Consider the following 21,246-nt stretch of genomic DNA (forward strand, 5'->3'; position numbering starts at 1 on the left):
ACTGTTTTTGTATTTCTTTTGTACCCCAGAGTTTGGTACACTGCCTGGCTATGGTGAGAATAAGTTTTAGTACCTCAATAAAATATTAGGAATGTTTGCTAATTCATTATAAATGATAATGTAGTGAAAATGTTTTATTACCTTAATAAAATAGTTTGTCAACTTAGTATTAATGATTCCATTTTGGCTTAAGCCTCCATTTTGTGTCTGAATTGTTTTGATTAAGTTGCTTTTCTACAAGCTGTTTTTCAGTAATATGATAAGAAATTGTGTGTTATGATGTGCTTAAGTAACACGTATATATTCTTAAACAGCTCATAAGCATATATGGACCCTCTGAAAAGGCAGATGAAAAAATATAAGAAACTTTATAAGTAATTTTAAAATATATTTTTATTTATTTTGTTAAATATTTCTAAATTGCATTAAAAAAATTCTTTTAGCATTCATTTAATCTCTACCTCCCAAACCTCTCCCCATCCCTTGAGAATGCAAGCAATATGATATCATTTATCAGTAATTTTAAAGTAAACTACAAATCACATTTTGTGGTAAACAACTTTGGAATTCATAGTTAAAAATGTAAAAACATACCAGAGGCCCAGAGGCCTCACTAGTACTGGTTCTTGTATTTCCTGTACTTGAGACTCGGGTAAGGCCATCTTGGCTTGAAGGCAGTGCCGACTGGTTGACAGATGTTACATAGACTTGCCAAAACACTACCCCAGAGAGAAGATGCATGGCCTCCAGCTGGGCAGAAGAAGGACACTGTTGAGTCTGGTATGAAAGAGGCCCATCAGAACCTCTGAGACAGCATGCTGGTAATTTATTCTTAGAGGGCATTGTTTGCACACTTTGATGAACAAAGTTTGGTTGCATTCACTGAGAAGTGTAAGTTTAATTAGTTAGCAACACTTGCACATAGTAAACCATTTAGTAAATGCTTGTTAATTAACTTGATAGGGGGTCTTCCACTCTCTTCCAATTAAGCGAGGATGCCCCTCCCCTCAGCAGTCTGCCACAAAATGCCAATGGAAAGTGAAGTCCCCCTATGTACCTATTGGGGTCGCCTGCTAGGATAGTTACCTGGCTGCCTGTGGTTAGCAATCCTTTATGTATTTAGCTACTCTCTCCTCTTTCTACAACATTGTGATGGCCTTTGGTCCCCTCAGCTAGGATAACCGGAAACCTTGGTCTTGGCCCTAGGGTCCCTCAAGTTTATATGCAGAGACTTGGATGGCTTAGGACTGCTAAGTGGAGGTAGGAGCTCATAGGGATTCTGAAAGCTTGAGGGGAACAGAATAGTCCTCACTGAAGATTCTGAATTTCATAGTACAGTTTTTCTGGCATTTTTACTAGTATTATTTATTTATTGAATTTATTTATTTATAGTTGTGTAGTGTATGAGACCCATACATAGCTAAAGCCAGTTACCATTGGGTAGGGCTCAGTCCAGAGTATGGGATACAATTGCCCTTGATACAGGCTTGTCATAAGGCATGGTGGGGTTAGCAGCTTATATCCAGTCTATCAACACCACATAGGAGCCCCCCCATCAACATCACTCCATTTATTTCTGTGGCTACAAATTCCATTAGCTGTCCCTCTGCTCGAAAAAAGTCTTTAAAAATTAAGAGTTTAAAAACTTGAAAAACTGTCTTTAAAAACCAAGAGTTCTTTTGCTAGATGCTGAATGAGCTTGGTCAATTTACTTTCATTTTTCTTGTGCTGACAATATGGCTCTCCTGGACCATCAATAAAAACAAGTCAGTCAGTCAATAAATATTTATTAAGTGACAGACTCTGTGCTAAGTGCTGGGGATGCAAAAAGAGGCAAAAGACAGTCCCTGCCTTCAAGGAGCTTACAATCTAGGGATGTTGTTGAAGTTTTCAAAAAAGGGAAGAGAATAGGCTTAACACCAATTCAAGAAAAGATTATTAATGAGATGGCTGGTGAATATCTAGAATGAGAAGTATCTGGCACACTTAATAAACATGTCTAATACTTGTTGATTTACTAATTGGTGATTACAAAGAAGCAGCATGATTTCATCAAGAACAAATAACGTCTAACTGACCTTATATCTTTTTTTGACAAGGTTCTAAACTAGTCAATCAGGATAATCTGTAGGTCTAGTTTACCTAGCTTTCAGAGGAGCATTTGATAAAGTTTATTACATAATTCTTGCAGAAAAGATTGAGCAATATGGGCTCAACCAGTGGTCTCCAAAGTGGGGTCCATGCACACCAAGGGGTATACAAGAAATAAAATATGATAAATTCTACTTATATTTATTTCAAAAAGAAATTAAACTTTACTAAAATTTAATATATGGATTGACACTAGAACTGTAATTTAGTCCTCATGTCAGATGGTCTTATATCATATTTAGTATTTGATAAATGTAAAACCTTACATGTGGGCACAAAAAAAAAAAATGACCCAACAATTTCACAAGCACAAAAGGGAGGAGACATGGTTAGAAAGCAGTTGGTTTCAAATAGGTACTGGAATTTTAATGGCAAGCCCAATATGTCAGCGGTGTGATGTAGCATACAAAAGGGCTAATGTGACCTTGGGCTGCATTAAGGGAAGCATAGTGTAGTCAGTCAGTTAACAAACATTTGTTAAGCACCTACTAGGTGTCAAGGTATCTAGGGGTTCAAAGAAAGGCAAAGGAGAATGTTGGCCCACAAGGAGCTTACAGTCTAATGGGAAGACAACATGCAAATAGCTAGGTACAAATGAGATATATATATATAGGATAAATTATAGTTAGTCTTAAAGGGAAGAAACTAGCATGAAGGGGGACAGGGAAAGGCTTGTTGTAGAAGATGCAATTTTAGATGAGACTTGAAGGAAGCCAGGAGATGGAGTTAAGGAAAGAGACTCTAACACGTAAGGGACAGTCAGTGAAAATTCATGACACCAAGGAATGGAGTGTCTTGTTCAAGAAACAACCTGGAGGCTAGGGTCACTGGCTTACAGATCTTGGGGTGGGGAACAATGTATAAGAAGACCTGAAAGGTAAGAAGGAGCCAGGTTATGAAGGGTATTAAATGCCAAATAGGGAATTTTATATTTGATCCTAGAGGTGATTGGGAGCCGTTGGTCAGACCTGAACTTTGGGAAGATTGATTTACAGCTGAATGGAGGGTGAAACTGGAATGAGGAGAGACTTGAGAAAGGACCATGAACCAGAAAACTATTGCAATAATGCAGGGATGGTCTGGAGGCGCGGGCCCATACCACCACCGTGGTGTAGGATGGGAGGATGGTGGTGTCCTTGACAATAATAAGAAAATTAGAAAGAGGGCTTGGGGAAAGGTAATGAGTTGTTTTGGACCTATTTGGTGTTAAGATGTCTGTAGTACATACAATTTGAGATATCCAATAGGCAGTGGGAGATGTGAGGCAATAGAGAGGTTAGGGATAGACAAGACGACTTGAGAATCATCAGCATAGATCATTTAATTCATCGGAGCTGATGAGATCACCAAGTAAAATAGTACAAAGGGATAGAGAAGAGGACCCAGGACAGGGTCTTAAGAGACACCCATGATTGGTGATCAAGAGTTAGTTGAAAATCTAGCAAAGGGGGTAGCAAGGTGGTGCAGTGAATAGAGCACTGGCCCTGGAGTCAGGAGGACCTGAGTTCAAATCCAATCTCAGACACGTAACACTGTGTTTGCTGTATGTGACTCTAGACAAGTCACTTAACCCCAATTACCTCACCAAAAGAAAGAAAGGAAAGAAAAAAAAATCCAGCAAAGGAAACTGAAAAGGAACCACAAGACAGATAAGAGGAGAACCAGGAGGGATTAATGTTATAAAAACCTAGAGAGAAAAGAGTATCAAAGAGAAGTGAGTGATCAATAGTGTCAATGGTGGGTAGAGAGGTCAAGGATGAGGAATGAGAGAAGGCCATTGGATTTGGAAATTAAGAGAACATTGATAACTTTGGACAAAGCAGTTTCACTTGAATGATGAGGGTGGGAGCCAGACTGCAGAGTTAAGAGGAAATGAAATGGAAGTATTGATTGTAGGCAGCCTTCCCAAGGACTTTAGCCACAAAAGAAAGAAGAGATATAGGCTGATAGCTAGTAGGGACCGTTGAATCAAGTGAGGACTTTTTGAGCTGGGGAAGAGATGAGGGGAGGGCTGGAGTGTGGGGTGCAGGAAGGTGGAGGTTGGAGACGTGGGCCTGTTGGTAAGCAGCAGGAAAGCAGTCAGTTGACAAGACTAAAAATTGTTGAGACAAGGGACGATTGATGGGGCAATCTTCTGGAGAAGAGGTGTAATGGCATCACTTGTGGAAGAGAGTGTAAGAGAGCATTCAGACGGCCTCAGTTTTTTCAGTAAAATATAAGGCAAAATTCTCAGCTGAGAGAGTGGAGAAAGGAAGAGTCATGGGAGATTTAGGGGAGGGATGAAAAGATTTGGAAAAGCCACTGTGGCAAATGAGATGGTGAATCAATTAGGAAAGTGTAAAAAGATTGCTTTGCCAAAGTAAGCTTTTGTACCATAAAATTGTAGTGGCACCGGTCTGCACAGTTTTGTGGTTTTCTCCAGCATGGCTCAGTGGCATGCATAGCAAAAGAGGTGGATGGTGAGAGTAATCCAAGAGTGAAGCTCGGCAGTACAAGAGTGGCCACACGATAAAGAGGCAATGGATTCAAGAGAAAAGGTCTGTGTAAAAGTGAATTCATTCACAAAGGGGTGAAGATGAGGAAAGGCCATAACTATGCTCAAGTATTTGAAGGTCTGTCCTGTGGAAGGGACTTAGGCTCTAGGGAACAAAACCAGAAGGAAAGGGTGGAAACTTTAGTATCGAATTTATATAGCAATAACAACATTGTGAAAACAAACAACAATGTTGTTATTGCTGTATAAATTCGATATTAAAGTTTCTGGAATTATAATTCCAGAGTACTCCTGATGAAACATGCTGTCATGCTATGCACCTCTTGACAGAGAAGTGATGGACTCAGGGTGCCGAATGAGACATATTTTTTTGGTTATGGCCTGTGTGAGAATTTGTTTTATCTTACTATTTGTTATAAAGGGTTTTGTTTTTCTTTTCTTTTTCCTAATGGGGATGGGGGGGGGGATAGGAGAGAGAATAAAAAAATAAAATTTTAACTAAAAAACATTTTTGTCTAAATCAGGACATTAGTCTCCAATACTAGGGCACCTCTCCCATCTTCCATATTTCTTCAAAGGTCACTTACAAACAGATTAGTAGTCACATCTGTAAATTTCCATTCATCTAGGTCTGGTGACTTGAACTCAGTGAAGGCAATTAGGTGTTCTTTTACACTCTCAATTTCCATGAGTTCCAGTTTTCTGGTTAACCATTTAACCATTTTTGTTCTACCCTTTCCAAGTGGATAATTCTTCTCCTTGGCAGAGTGTTAAACAGAAATAAAATAGTTGATTAGTTTTGCATGCTCTTCATTACCTATTATGATAATCTATCTTCCCCCCTCCCCAGACACTCTACTCCTTTTATTTTTTAATTTAATTTAATTTTTGTTACATTTTAAGTCATTCTATCCCTTTAAAAAAAATTCCTCCTTGCCATCATACAGCTAAAAAAAAAATCCTTTTGTTGTCTTTAGCTTTTTTTGTAAGGTAGTACATCCAAAAGATGTCCTTCAGGTATTTAAAGGTAAGGAGCTCAAATGGAAAGCTCCGTTTGGAGTTGGGGATTTTTGAGAGCTGTTAATATAGAGATGATACCTAAACAGGATAAATTCATTGAAGGAAACAACATTGAAAGACTTCAGAACACTGATCAACACAAGGATCAATCATGATGGAAGAAGTGAGCCTCCTGACAACCCCTCTTAATTCTTGTGCTTTTCCTTCTTTGATTATTTCCCACTTATCCTGTATATAGCTTGTTTGTACATGTTGGCTTACCTGTTGTCTCCCTGTATAGACCGCAAGCTTCTTGAAGGCAGGTGTCCCCAGCACTCAGTATGGGGCCTAGCACAGAGTAGGCACTTAATAAATGCTTATGTAGCTTAGAAAAGATAAGCTCCTGGATCACCACCAGTTATCTTGACTTTTGTCTTGTCACTGGACTTGGAAGACTCTGGAGGAGATGGTGAGGCTAAGAGCTCTGCCTCACTTAAATCTAATTCATGAGTAAGTCAAGACATCACCCTCGTGATGTCATTGGCCCTCTTCAAGAGCAAAAGACACACAACGACAATTGACTGGCTGACCCAAAAATGGTGGACTAGAGGTGCAGAATGAGATATACATTTTCCCACATGGCTAATGTGTTGATTTGTTTTGCTTGCCTGTATTTATTTGTTTCAAGGGAGGCTTGAGGAAGAGGAGATAAGTTAGCGGGAAGTGACAGGAATACAAAAAGAAAAGAGCATCAGTAAAACAGAAAAATGCAAAGAAGAAAACAAAAAGGGGAGTTTAGAAGGGGACACAAACAGGACAATTTTGTGAAATTGAGTGTATACACACGTATCTATGTACATAGTTAAAATGTGACAGTTCATAATTTTACATACAATTTCTTTTTGTTGTTCTTTGAAACGTTTGTTGATAATTGCTAAATTAATCTTAATAAAAAAAACTTTAGAGAATGTGGAGGAAGAAGAGAGCAAGAAGCAAGAACTGAGCCTTATTAAAGGCATGGATGGATTTCCCTGGTCTTCCTCTAAGGCTACCAGGTTCCAGGAACCTCAACTACTCCCTCCGTGCCTCTTACTGCTTCCATGAAAAATAAATCAAGGTGTAGCTACACACAATGAGTTTGACCACTGTGACTAAATTGTAGAATCAGCCACAACAACTGGTTAATCTAGTTTAAAAAAAAATCAACAAAGCCCTCTTGTTGGGCTAAACCAATTTCCACTCCAATTGCACAACCTCCACCTTCCTGCACCCCACACTCCAGCCCTCCCCCCCACCTCTTCCCCAGCTCAGTCTCTCTTAACAAACCCCATTGCCTGATCTGGAGAGCAGAATCAAAATGCAACAACAGCAGAATCAAGTCATTCAGAGGTTCTATACAACTTGCACACTCAGTAGAGAAAGTGAAGGTAGGCAGATCTTAGATTAGGAAAACTCAGTTGGGGCTACGTGTTCGTTATAAAAAAAAACCTTATCTACACTGGCATATCAAACCTGGTTGCAGTTAAATCAGTCTTTTGAAATGTAGGCTTTTCCTCTTGCCCTTTCACCAACTTAATTTGGTATTCACAAATCTGCCTGCGGCAATTTCCCATGCTCCAGAACACACCTACACACCCACACACCCACACACCCACACACACACACACACACACACACACACACACACACACACACACACACACACACTGGTCCTGGTAGCCAGGTAGCACCAACTTAAGGCAGAGGGAGGACAATTTCCAAATAAGTAAAACCCAAACTCTACAACTCTCAGGTTGCTATTATTCATTAAAAATGGACTCAGACTACAATACCATACAATGATTATTATTTTATTTTTAAATAAGAAAAACTCCCAGATCTGTTTGTTTGGCACGTTGTTTGAACTTGTATTTTAATAATAATAATAAAAATAATATAATAATGAGGAGTAAAGAAAACATATATCACAAAAGATACAGAGTGAAACAAAAGAGATATCCTTGAAGAAAATACATGTTGCCTGCTTCTGAGACTTTTATGCTTCTTAGTAACTGCCCAATTTTTCTTTTTTTAGCTCCAAAGGTCACCACACTTACATTCTCTACCCTCTTCCAAATTCCGGTTTGGAACCAGGCTTCTAGACCTTGGGGATTGGCCTCTGTGCAGCTATTAGCTCCCATAACCCATTTGTCCACTGTGCCAGGGCCACGTAGAATAACTACTCCTAATGCTTTATCAGTGGTATATATACACCAACACAGCCCACTAAAAAATGTTAAAAGGGTGTCAGCTTGCAGGTTCGACCTGCACAGAGCCAAACACCAGGTTTGACTTGTTGTGACTTTTATTAACGAGCTGTTTTTCAGTCATCTATGTGGGAGTGTAGGAGTTAATTAGAGTTTCAATATGACCTAGTCAGTACCTCCCCAGTTAAGTATGAGGCTAATAGGAGACAAAGCAAAGCACCCACTGATCCCACAAAGGACACAAATAGCCACCTCTGATTTATATTCAGTTTGGGGGGGGGGGAACCTTTCTCCCATCATCCTGCAACGCTGTTGTCCCCTGGAAGCCTGAAAAGGGATAACTACATAGAGTAAAAGAATGTATGGGATCAGGACACACAAAAACAATTCAAGGACCTATGGAGAATGGGTTTGTGGAATAAATTTGATATTTAGACAACTCCCAATGGGCACCAGTAAAACAGGCAGGATCTAAAAATAAAGGTAGACATGTGTTACAAAATAGAGTAAACTTTTCTTCGTGTTCAGAGCAATCATACTCTCTAATTTATACAGAACTCTCATTCAGCCAGGGCCAGATTTTTTGATTTCAGCTTATCTGTTTCTTGTCCAATACTTCTTTCAACAGTGTCACACTGAGCTAGGAAGGCCTGGAAAAACAGAAACACGAGGCAAAGTGAGACTAAATCAAGTCAGTCTATGCCCAGTACCGACGACTTCGAGCTTAGGCCTCTGGGAGGCACTACAGCTGTCAGAGAAATAACAAGACATGATCCTTACCTCAAGTAGACATCCTAGTTGGAGGCACAAGGTTAATACACATGAAACAATTCATCAGTAATATAACATGGTATAGAATTAAATGGGTCATTATGTGGCATGGACTCAAAGTGCTGCAAGGAGTTTTAAGAGTGATCAACAATGGGAAGTCAAAGTAAAGAAGAAGGGGCAGAGCCAAGACGGCAGAGTGAAAGCAGTGACTTGCTTGAGCTCTCCCCCAAGCCCCTCCAAATACCCACAAAAAACAAATTCTAAAGCAGCAGAACCCACAAAAAGACAGAGTAAAACAAATTTCCAGCCCAAGACAGCCTGGATGGCTGATCGGAAAGGCATATCGCACAGGGTGGGGAGAGGAGTGCAGTTCAGTGTGGGCGCGAAGGCCTCAGCGAACCTAAAGCAGGCCTCAGAGGAATGAATCTCGGGCAGCTGTGGCAGCTTCCAGACTCCTCAATCCACGAATGCCAAAGACTACTTAGAAGGTCAGTGGGAAAAGTCTGTTTTTGCGGTGAGAAAAGAGCTAGGTCAGAGCCAGTTCCAGAGCGCAGAGCGTGGGTGCCGGGTGGTGGCTGCATCCTGAGCTTCCTGCCCACAGACTGAGGGGGAATCAAGAGGCTGATCAGAGGGGAATTTCAGGGATCTCTTTGCTGGTTCTGAGGCAGGAATCTCTTGCTTTGCCCGTGCTTGGATCTGGGTCACAGTTCTGGGTGACGGTTCTGGGCTGAGGAGGAACGCTGGCGTGGTGGAGCTTGTAGTGGCTGTGAACAGGAAACCCTCCTCACAGTTCCAAGAGAGAAAAGATTGCTTGTGGTCACTCAAAGACCAGAGCTGAGGCCAGGAAAAGAGTAAACACCTCGACCCTTATCATACCACCTTGGTAGAACTGAAAATTTACAGGTCCCTACAAGTATCTCTGACAACAGCTATACAAACCCCCGAAGCTTGGAACAGTACAGTCTCCACATTGGAAGCAGACTTTTACCTTAACAAAGAGTTTAAAACTCAAGTAATTGGCTGGGATCATGAGCAAACCTCACAAAAAGAGTCAGACTATATTATCTTACTTTGGTGACAAAGAAGATCAAAACATACAACCAGAAGAAGACAACAAAGTCAAAGCTCCCACATCCAAAGCCTCCAAGAAAAATATGAATCAGTCCCAGGCCTTGGAAGAGCTCAAAAGGGATTTTGAGAAGCAAGTAAGAGAAGTAGAGGAAAAACTGGGAAGAGAAATGAAGTGATGCAAGAAAATCATGAAAAACAAGTCAACAGCTTGCTAAAGGAGACCCAAAAAAACTGAAGAAAATAACACCTTAAAAAATAGCCTAACCCAAATGGCAAAAGAGGTCCAAAAAGCCAATGAGGAGAAGAATGCCCTAAAAAGCAAAATTGGCCAAATGGAAAAGGAAGTCCAAAAGATTACTGAAGAAAATACTTCCTTAAAAATTAGAATAGAGCAATTGGAAGATAGTGACTTTATGAGAAATCAACACAGTAGAACAAATCCAAAAGAATGAAAAATTAGAAAACAATGTGAAATATCTCATTGGAAAAACAACTGACCTGGAAAATAGATCCAGGAGAGAGAATTTAAAAATTATTGGACTATCTGAAAGCCATGATCAAAAAAAGAGCCTAGACATCATCTTTCAAGAAATTATCAAGGAAAACTGCCCTGATATTTTAGAACCAGAGGGCAAAACAGAAGTTGAAAGAATCCACAATCTCCCCTGAAAGAGATCCCCAAAGGAAAACTCCTAGGAATATTGTAGCCAAATTCCAGAGTTCCCAGGTCAAGGAGAAAATATTGCAAGCAGCCAGAAAGAAACAATTCAAGTATGTGGAAACACAATCAGGATAACACAAGATTTAGCAGCTTCTACATTAAGGACCAGGGCATGGATTATAATATTCCGGAGGGCAAAGGAGATAGGATTACAACCAAGAATCACCTACCCAGCAAAACTGAGTATAATCCTTCAGGGGAAAAAATGGTCATTCAGTGAAATAGAGGACTTTCAAGCATTCTTGATGAAAAGACCAGAGCTGAATAGAAAATTTGACTTTCAAATACAAGACTCAAGTTGAACATGGAGGTAAACAGGAAAGAGAAAACACAAGAGACTTATTAAGGCTGAACTGTTTACATTCCTGCATGGAAAGATGATATTTATAACTCATGAGACCTCTGTCAGTATTAGGGTAGTGGGAGGGGAAAAAATTATATGAATGGATAGATAGATAGATAGAGGGCACAGGGTGAGTTGAAGATGAAGGGGTGATATCTGGAGAGTAACATTAAGGGATGAGAGAGGATTACACTAGGAGAAGGAGAAAGGGAGAGGCAGAAAGGGGTACATTATCTTGCACAAGACAAGAAAAGGTTCTTACAGTGGAGGGGAAACAGGGGAAGGTGAGAAGAAATGAGGGAATCTTAATTCTCATAGGATTTGGCTTAACGAGGGAATAACATACACATTCAATTGGGTATGGAAATCTCTCTTACCCTACAGGAAAATAGAGGAGGAAGGGGACAAGAGAGCAGGGGGATGACAGAGAGAAGGGCAGATTGGGAAAGGGGTAATCAGAAGGAAGTACTTCTGAGGAGGGACAGGGTCAAAAGAAAGAATAGAATAAATGGGGGGGCAGGATAGGATTAAGGGAAATAGAGTTAGTTTTTCACAACATGTCTACTGTGGAAGTGTTTTGCATGACTGCATATGTATGGCCTGTATTGACTTGCTTGCCTTTTCAGTGAGGGTGGGTGGGGTGGGAGGAAGGGAGAAAATTTGGAACCCAAAGTTTTAAAAACACATATTTTTAAAAAAATGTTTCCACATGCAACTGGGAAATAAGAAATACAGGAAATGAGGTACAGAAATCTATTCTGCCCTACAAGGAAATAAAAGGGAAAGGGGATAAGAGAAAGGGTGTGGGGGGGGAGAGATAGAAGGGAGGGCAGACTAGGGGAAGGGGTATTCAGAATGCGTGCCATCTTGGGGTGGGGGGAGGGGCAAGATGGGGTGAAAATTTGGAACTCAAAATCTTGTGGAAGGAAATGTTGAAAACTAAAACTATATATATATATATATATATATGTATATGTATATATATATATATATAAATATATATAAAAGACAGAAAAAAATAAAAGTTAAAAAAACAAAGTAAAGAAGACTTCATGCAAGAAATGGATCTAGAGATAGATCTTGAAGGATGCAGGGCTGGAGAAGTAGAAGGGAGAAGAGAGGCCATTCTAGGTTAGAGAAAAAACCAAGCCTTGTCATGGAAGTAGGAATTAAAATAGTAACAAAGACTCACAGAAGAAAGCTAGGAAGAGCCAGTCAGTCAATAAGCATTTATTAGATGTTTATTATATGCTAGGCACCATGCTAAGCACTGGGGACACACACACACACACACACACACACACACACACACACACACACACGCTAAAAGGCAAAAACACAATCCTGCCCTCAAGCAGCTTGCACGCCAATGGGAAAGACAACTTGCAAATAACTATGCACATACAAGATACATACAGTAAAGAAGTAAGGTAATCTCAGAGGGAAGGAACCAACAGTGGGTGGGAGATTGGGTAGAAGAGGAATGGGAAAGGCCTCCTGCAGAAGGTGAGGTTTGAGCACAGCAAGGTGTGGGACTGTATCAATAGTTCAAGTGACAGCCTAACAGCTCCTGATAAAGAGAGAAAAGAGCTAAGGGTCAAGGACCGAGCCTTGGGCAATGAATGCCCATAGGGGGGCAAGACAAGAAAGAAAGGCCAGCAAAGGAGTGGTCAAAGAGGCAGATGCAAGCAGACTAATACGGCACCACAGCTGCCAAAGGAGGCTCATCTGTGTCAAAGGTGACGATCAAGGAGGATGAAGACAGTCCCTGGTGATCTTGGAAAAAGGCTAGCTTCAGCTGAGTGATGGGAATGGAAGCCAGATTTCAGGACCTTAAAGGGAGACATCTGGCAAGGGAACTACTACTTATTTAAGAAGTTAAACAGTGGGGGAAAAAAAGGCCAGAAATACAGAATAGGAATTCACAAGTTAGGCAGTACATTAACATCAATGACTTCATTTATGATCCTTCATTTGAACAAAATGATCACCAGTGTGAGCATCTCTTTCCTCAGTCCTAGCCCACCCCTCACATCCGAACAGAAGCAGCCCATTTTCAAAAAGGTGGCTGTTTTGTCCTTTTGAGGGAGGGAGAGTGATGAAATGCTGGACCCGGTGACAGTGAGTGGGGCAAGGAGCTAAACATGGAGTACAATATTAAATATTAAGTAGAAAAAAATATTTTTCCATTAGCCTTTAAGAAAGACAAGTTCAATAAATCAAGAGTCTGTAAGTTCATTCAAGTGGGAACAACCTCCATAGAGTCTCTCTTTGTACTAGAACTGAGCAGAAAAGCCTCAGCATCTCAGAAAGTTTGGGTGTCTTGCCTAAGGTCACCTATCAAAACTGAGATTTGCATTCCGAATCAAATTTGAATTCCAGTGCACAGAAGAGAACAGAAAGATGGCCAGAAGGAATCAGAGACCAACAGGACAGCTTTGAAAGTTAGATGATGAGCTTATGATTTACTTAAAAGAAGCAAGCTCTACATAATGGAGATTCAGCTTACGCTTATATAGGTAAGCATATCTCCACAGCTGGGACTGTTCTGCTTTGTCATTATATGCCTTCTTGTTGTTGTCTGTCCTTCGTTCTTGAAGGGGACCATGACATCATGGAGGTGATTCCATGACAAGCAATCGAACTGGATTTAAGGGAGGGAGGGCTGTGCAAAGTCACCAGCCTCACTTTCTCCTCCAGAGCCATCTGGTTCAGCGGCCAGATACACTTCAGGATGACTGGAGATGGCCCCAGATGCTTATATCCCCAGCCCTTAGCATAAGGCCTGGCACACAATAAGCTCTTAATAGATGCTTGCTGAGTGACTGAGTGACAAGGATTTCTGATTTCATCAAGGCAAGAATTCTTTCCACTGACATATGGAAGGAATTTCATCCTTCCTATGACTAAGTAGATAAATCTTTGACTTACATGAACTGATGCAAAGTGAAGTAAGCAGAACCAGGAGAACACTGTAGACAGTAACAGCAACATTCTGCAATGATCAACTATGATTAACTTAGCTCTTCTTAGCAATATAATGTCAGTTCAGAATGAATGAATTCTGATGAAAAAAGCTATCCACCTCCAGTAAAAGAACTGATGGAGTCTAAGTGCAGATCACTTTGGGTTTTTTGAGTGTTTTTTTCCCCTTTTGTTCTGTTTCTTCTTATGGAAACATATTTTACATGACTGCACATATATAACCTATATAAAATTGCTTATCGTCTTAGGGAGGGGGGAGGGAAGGGAGAGAGGGAGAAAATTTGGAACTCAAAATTTTGTATATAAAATGTTTAAAATTATCATTACATGTAATCAGAAAAAATAAAATACTATTTAAAAAATGATAAATCTTTGAGAATTGCCTGAGACTCAGAAGGATTAAGTGATTTGCCCAAGGTCACATAGCTAGTTAAGTATGTCAATGGCAAGATCTGAACCTAGATCTTCTTGATCCCAAGTCTTCAACACTTCTCTTTTAAAAACTTAAATATGAAAAAAAAACCCTTAAATATTATTACCTACTTGACATGGCTACTGTGAAACTCAAATGAGATAATGTATGTGTAATCCTTTATGACTATGAACCACAAGGATCTCTTCTTCCTTTACCAATTAATTTTGTGAATTTTGAAAGGTTAGAAGACCTGGAGTGACTATCAGTATCCGTGTCCACCAGAGCAGCAGTGACTGGTGGCAGTGTCTGCATCAGGAGTTGAGGGACACACTGAGGACAAACCGGACACCAAGGAAAGGCAACTTCAGGACTCTACAGGGGTGCTGACACTAGGAGCCCAGAAGAAAATAAGAGGCTGCTAGGTGGCTCAGTGGATAGAATGCTGGGCCTGGGATCAGGAAGATCTGAGTTCAGATCTGATCTCAGACATTTACTAGCCATGTGACCACAGGCCAGTCACTTACCCCTGTTTGCCTTAATCCACTGGAGAAGGAAATGGCAAACCATTCCAGTTTCTTTTTGTTGTTGTTGTTGTTGGCTAGGTAATGGGGTTAAGTGACCTACCCAGGATCACACAGCTAGTAAGTGTTATGTGTCTGAGGTCAGATTTGAACTCAGGTCCTCCTGACTCCGCGGTTGGTGCCCTATCCACTGTGCCACCTAGCTGCCCCCTACTCTAGTATCTTTGCCAAGAAAACTCCATGTACAACATGGTCCAAGGAGTCATGAAGATGCAGACACAACTGAATGACTAAACAACAAAAGAGAGTTACACCTGAAGAGAATTTCATGGGGACTCCATGAAAAGAGAAAAGGATTTCCAGAAACCAGGACTTTAGAGTTTATCCTTTGGCCATATTTACTCCCCAGGACCTTGTGAGGAGAGTGATCTTACAACATTGGGTAAACTAATTAGCTCTAGCTGATAATCGGTGGGTTGCACAGTGGTGGGGACTTGTGAGCAACTGTATTAAAAACCCCGTTCTAGTAAGGCTGTGCCTAGTGCCCCGAGGAAGGGAATATTTATCTGCCTTTTGGGGACCAGATTCATCAATATGAATGCGAGTTGGGAAATTAGACCTGGATGGGATGCTACATCTACTTATTAAGAAAACTCCATTTGGGGGGCAGCTAGGTGGTGCAGCGGATAGAGCTCTGGCCTTGGAGTCAGGAGGATCTGAGCTCAAATCTGACCTCAGACATTTGACATTTAATAGCTGTGTGACCCAGGGCAAGTCACTTAACCCTGAATGCCTCACAAAAAAAAAAAGGCAAGAAATCTCCATTTTGGCTAAAATGAAGAGTCCAGAGTTTTTCTTCCACAGGGGAAAAGAAAACAATGAAACAGAGCAAGGCAGCAAGATGGGAGTTGTCAGAAGTTCAATCAACAGGGAAAAAAGAGAAGATGCAGTGAATTGAAAGTTGAGAGTTGGATGTTTATTTAAAACCTCTCAAATAACAGCTGAAAGCAGTCTCAGTCTCTCTCTCTCTCTCTCTCTCTCTCTCTCTCTTTTCTCAGGAGGGATTTGGCAGGAATTTACTAATCAAGTGAAGACAGCAATTGAAGATAGTAATAATGCCCAACCATTGTCATTTCTTTTTTTGACAAAGTATTTTGAAAAGAATTTTTCAGAGGAATGCTGTAGACATGGGATGCTGATATTTTAGCAAAGTGTATGACAAAGTCTTTCATGGTTTGAGGACAAAATGAAGAGAAGTGGGCTATAGGCTATACAACAGTACAAGGAGCTGGATCTAGCACTGGATTAATGACCAAGTGTCCCAGACATTGATACTTGGCTTTATTCTTCATTTCCCACCTGGCTGAACTCTTCTCCATCATGCCCTCCATGCTGGTTTGTGTACTTATAATCCCTCCCTTCCTTGCTTTTTTGCTTCTTTTTGGACATTGTCTTCCTCCACTAGATTGTAAACTCCTTGAGGGCAGGGTCTGTCTTTTGACTTTGTTTGTATCCTCAGAGTTTATCAGAGTGCCTGGCACACTTAATAAATGTTTATTGACATTATTCTATTCAATTTTTTTTGGTGATTTGGATGAAGCCATATATAGCATGCTTATCAATTTTGCAGAGGGCACAAAGCTGAGAGATAAAGCTAACAATTAGGATTACAATTAGAGCCCAAAGAGATCTCAACAAGTTAGATCCATACGCCAAATCTCATAATGAAATTAAATAAGAAAAAATGTAAAGTCCTATACTTTTGTTCAAAAAATCAATTCCATAAGCACAGAACAGTAGTTTGACATAGATATGAGAAGGGGTGGGGGGGAACAGGAGACAGACGACTACGTCTAGAAATGACTATGATATAAAAACAAATGACATCTATTTTTAAGTGATACTGCAATTTTAGAAAATGTGATATATACAAATGTGATATAAATCAACAGTAAGAAATATCAACCAATGGTCTGATGCTGAGTGAAGTGAGCAGAACCAAGAGGACTTTGTATACAATAGCAGCCACGTTATGCAATGACTAAGAATGTTAAACTGAACCCTTCTCAGCATTACAGGATCTAAGACATCTCCAGAGGCCTCGGGATGGAAAATGCTGTCCACATCCAAAGAAAGAACTATGGAAGTCGAATCGCTCTCACTTAATTTTACCTTAAGTTGAATTTTGTTTCATCTTTCTGATGGTTCCTCCTATTGGTTTTAATTTTTACTTACAACTTCACTAATGTGAAAATATGTTTAATGGGTATGTAAAAAAAAAATCAACCAAATACACCAACATACTGTTTAAGCTGCATTAAAAGAAGCAAATTGCCTAGAATAAGGAGGCAACAGTCCTTCTGTACTTATCCTGGAGGTTGGGGGTGGAGGGTGGGGAATAGATGGATCAGAACACATCTGGAATACTGTGTTCATTCTGGACACCTTAGCTGGAAAAGAGCATCGATAGATTGCAGAGCATTCAGAAGAAGGTTAGCAGGATGGTGAGGGGACTGAGGTTGACATCCTGTAAGGATTCTTAGAAGGAAATAAGCATTTGAAGGGCTGTTGTATAGAAAAGAGATTAGACTTGTAACGTCTGGCATCAAAGAGCAGACCTAAGAAAAATGGGTAGAAGCTGTAGTGAGGTGGATTTTGGCTCAAGTAAGTAAAAACTTCCTAACAATGACAGCTGTTAAAAACTGAATGGGCTATCTCAGGAGGTGGTGAATTCTGTCACAAGATGTCTCAAAGCTGAGTCTGAAAGTCCAATCGATCGACAAGTACTTATTTGGTAATAACCAAAAAGCATGGATTATCTGTCTCATAGGTTCAGGAAAGTTTCCCTACGAGCAGGAGTCGGGTCATACTTCCAAATCATATCTGTAACAGAACAGCTAAGTAAAAAAGAAATGAGCTCTAAGGAATTGGACTCCCCTTCAGCTTCTGTTCTTCCTTATACAAGTAAATTTATAAATCCAAGCACAGGAAAGGTACTGGTGGGTGATTTCTAATGGTTCCCTGTGGCTAATGTTGGATTATAAGCCCATTACTGAATGTTGGCTATCAAACATATGGAAAATGCCAAAGAGATTCTTCATCTTCTCCGTGACTTACCTGAACCTTTTTCACCAATCCCTTTCTTTTCAGTCTACAGTCTCTGAAAGTTTCTGGAAGAGTCTGTAGAAATATAAAGTAATAGATGAATAATCCTCAATAAAATCACCAGGAGAAATAATGCTGTATCTGAAAATGACTACTATGGATTTTGAAGTCATGTGGTACAGTGCAAAGAGCACTGGCTCCGAAGCCAGAGGACTCTGGGTTCAAGTTTCACTTTGGATAGTGATGTTGGCAAATCCCTTTATCTCCCTCAGCCTCAGTTTTCTCATCTGTAAAATGAGGGGGCTGGAACAGTTGGTCTCTGAGGTTTCTTCCAACTCCAGACTCATGATCTTACAATCCATTTTTAACAAACCCAGTTCATGCCAGTGTTAAGAGTCTGTCACTTCATGAGATGGGAATTCTCTCCATAAATGCAAATTGCAACTTTCTACAGTCTCCAAAAGTTGCTTGAATCCATATATATTAAGCACCATCTACCTGGATGCTCAAGGCCACGTGATATCTCCCTTCTCTTGCTTTGCCTTTACTGTATAGGCAAACCCGATTGATATATGCTGTCTCACTCTTTAACTGCTTTAACTTGACATCTATACTGTAAGCTCCATAAGGGCAGAAACTTTGTACTCGACTTTTTTGTATCTCACACACACACACACACACACACACACACACACACACACACATACACAGAGAGAACCTAGAGCTATTCCAGGTTATTGCATAATGATTCTCTGGGTTTCCAAGTGACCACCACGAGCTGCTTGACAGAAGAGACTGTTAGCGGTCAGAGCTGCGAGAAAAGAGTGAAAAATGACCAAATAGTCCCTGGAGTAGAGCAGGGCACTACTAAAGGCCTGAGCCACAGTCCCAGGGGTGGCATGCTGCTACACAGAATGGGACAATTGTCAGACTTAATGCTGACTCAGGAGTTAGCTTATTCTCCTAAAGTAAATCACTTCCTTTGACTATTTGGTGTTTTCCTTTTAATATCTGTGGATTTCCTGGCTCCTGACTGTTTGCCCAGTTAAAGTCCTATTACATTTTCTTACTTTCTTGTTTCTGTGTCTTCTTGGTTTTTGACTGCCTTCCTGGATTCAATACACTGTCTTACTCTTTCTCAAAGAGTCATGAGCATTTTGGGTTAGAAAGGGCCTTAGAGATTATCTAGTCCAACATCCTTACTTTACAAGGAAGGAGACTATGGACACATAGAGGCCAACAGACCTCTGGGATCTATGTGCACCCCAACTCTGGGTTATTCTTCTAGGCCCAGACCTCTGGTTCTACCTTAAACAATGGCTTCTAGCGTTATTTTGGTTTGGGTCATTCCCATACCTTGCCTCTAATTTTCTGCTCCTGGCATTCACTGCCATGTACCATCTTGATGCTGATAGGCAGAAAAGAGGATGTGTTTTCTTCATCCCTGTAAGATGATGAGGGCCTGATCTAGGATGATGGCCCAAAGAGTGGAGAAAAGAGGAGGTAGAAATGGTACAATTTTGGCCAGTGACTGAATGTGTGGAATGGAAAGGGAAAAGTCAAGGTTGAGTCTGAGGTTCTAAACCTAGGGGACATCAAGGACCACAGTGACCTCAACAGAAATAGAGAAATCTGGAGGGGGGACAGATTTGACAGAAAAATGATGTCTTACCTGGGACGTGTTAAGTAGGAGATGTCCATCAGGCAGCTAGAACTGTAGTTAGGAGAGATTCAGGCTGAATATATAGATTTGAGAGTCAGCTACATAAAGATGATAATGAGAACTATGATAGAACATCAAGGGGGAATAGTATAGAGTGAGAAGGGAAAGGAAAAGAATGGAATGGATGGAACAGAAGGGAATCTTGAGGGACACTCACACTTGTAGAGAAAGAAATAGGTGATAAAACAGCAGAAAAGACTAAAAAAAGCATCATAGTCCAGAAGAAAAAGATCCATTTTTTTCCTGGCCTAGTCTTTAGCTATGCCTCATCCTTCTACCTGATACTGCCTTTCCTCTGCCCTGCCTCTTCTCTGGAATCCTCCACATCCAGAATCTTCTATTCCAGGCTAGAAATTTGCAGTTGCCTAGCTAGATTGTTGTCAACCTCCTCATCATGTCAGGAGTGGGAAATAAATCAGGCCCACTATTACTCTAACTGCCCTCCCACAACCCTCTCTACAACTAGCCCTTCCTTGCAACAAATAAGTATAGTAAGCAAAACAAATTCACAGATCAGTTATATCTGAAAATGCATGTCTCATCCTGCAGCTACAATCCACTATCTCTCTTCCAAGAGGTGGGAATAATGCTTCATCATCAGTTTTCTAGAGTGATAACCTGTAACTGCCTTGAAAGTTCTGAAATCTTTTAAACTTATTTTCTTTTAAAGTACTGTGATTTTTGAATGCATTGTTCTCTTAGATTCAGCTCCCTTGACTCTGTATCAGTTCATACAAGTCTTCCCAGGTCACTTTGAGTCTGACTCTTTCATCATTTCTTACAGTATAAGAATGTTCTATTACATTCATATAACATACTTTGTTCAGCTATTCCCTAACATTTTCTAGGGGTTTTTTGTTTTGTTTTGTTTGGTTACAACAAAAAGTCATACTAAAATTATCTGTTCAGCCATTCCCCATGATATTTCTATTTTTTTGCTACAATAAAAAGAGCTACTATAAATCTTTTTATTCATGTGGGTTCTTTCCCTCTCCATTTGACCCCTTTGGAATATATGTCTAGTAATGATGCCATTGGATCAAAGGGTATGCACCCTTTAAGAAATCTGGGAGTACAGTTTGAAATTGCTTTCCAGAATTGCCAAAGCAATTCGTAGCTCTGCCCACAGTGCATTAGAGTGCCAGACCTCCCACAGCCCCTCCAACAATTGTCATTTTCCATTTGTGCTATTTTTGCCAATCTAATAGGTGAGGTAGAACCTCAGAAATGTTTCAATTTGCATTTATGTCATTATTAGTGATTTGGAACATTTTTCATTTGATTATTCATTTCTTCTTTTGAAAATTGCTATTCATAACCTTTGACCATTTATCACTGGGGAATGGCTTTTCTTTTTTTACACATTTATATTCAGTTCTCTACATATCTTAAATATCAGACCCTTATCAGAGAAATACGCTATAAAGTTTTCTTCCCAGTCAACCATTTTCTTTCTAATTCTAACTGCATCAATAACTAGTTCTACAAAACCTTTTCAATTTCATATAACAACATTGTCTATTTTACCCCTGTCCCTTGGGTCAAAATTCTTCCCCATATGTAGCTCTGAAACATATGTCCTTCCCTTCTCTAATTTGCTTATGATATGACCTTTTATTTCTAGGTCATGTGATATGCACTATTGCGTAGCTGTCTGTCTCCTCTCCCTGCCTTTAGACACATGGAAAGTGTTCATAAATA

At 40.2% G+C, this 21,246-nt stretch overlaps 1 protein-coding gene across 6 annotated transcripts in view; it reads right to left on the reverse strand.

Moving 5' to 3' along the window:
- Window positions 1-7,478: 7,478 nt before the first annotated feature.
- Window positions 7,479-21,246, reverse strand: part of BAG1 (BAG cochaperone 1) — a 52,850-nt gene continuing 39,082 nt past the window's right edge. For all 6 annotated transcript variants that reach the window (XM_020967377.2, XM_020967383.2, XM_020967378.2 and 3 more), the window contains 2 exons: window positions 17,835-17,897; window positions 7,479-8,540 (listed from right to left, as the gene is read on the reverse strand). In XM_020967377.2, the coding sequence (XP_020823036.1) occupies window positions 8,451-8,540; window positions 17,835-17,897 (153 nt within the window). In that variant the 3' untranslated portion in view covers window positions 7,479-8,450. The remainder of the gene's footprint in view (window positions 8,541-17,834; window positions 17,898-21,246) is intronic.

Source organism: Phascolarctos cinereus, unplaced genomic scaffold (assembly GCF_003287225.1).
Source record: "Phascolarctos cinereus isolate Bilbo 61053 unplaced genomic scaffold, phaCin_HiC Scaffold_4;HRSCAF=312, whole genome shotgun sequence".
Lineage (NCBI taxonomy): Eukaryota > Metazoa > Chordata > Mammalia > Diprotodontia > Phascolarctidae > Phascolarctos > Phascolarctos cinereus.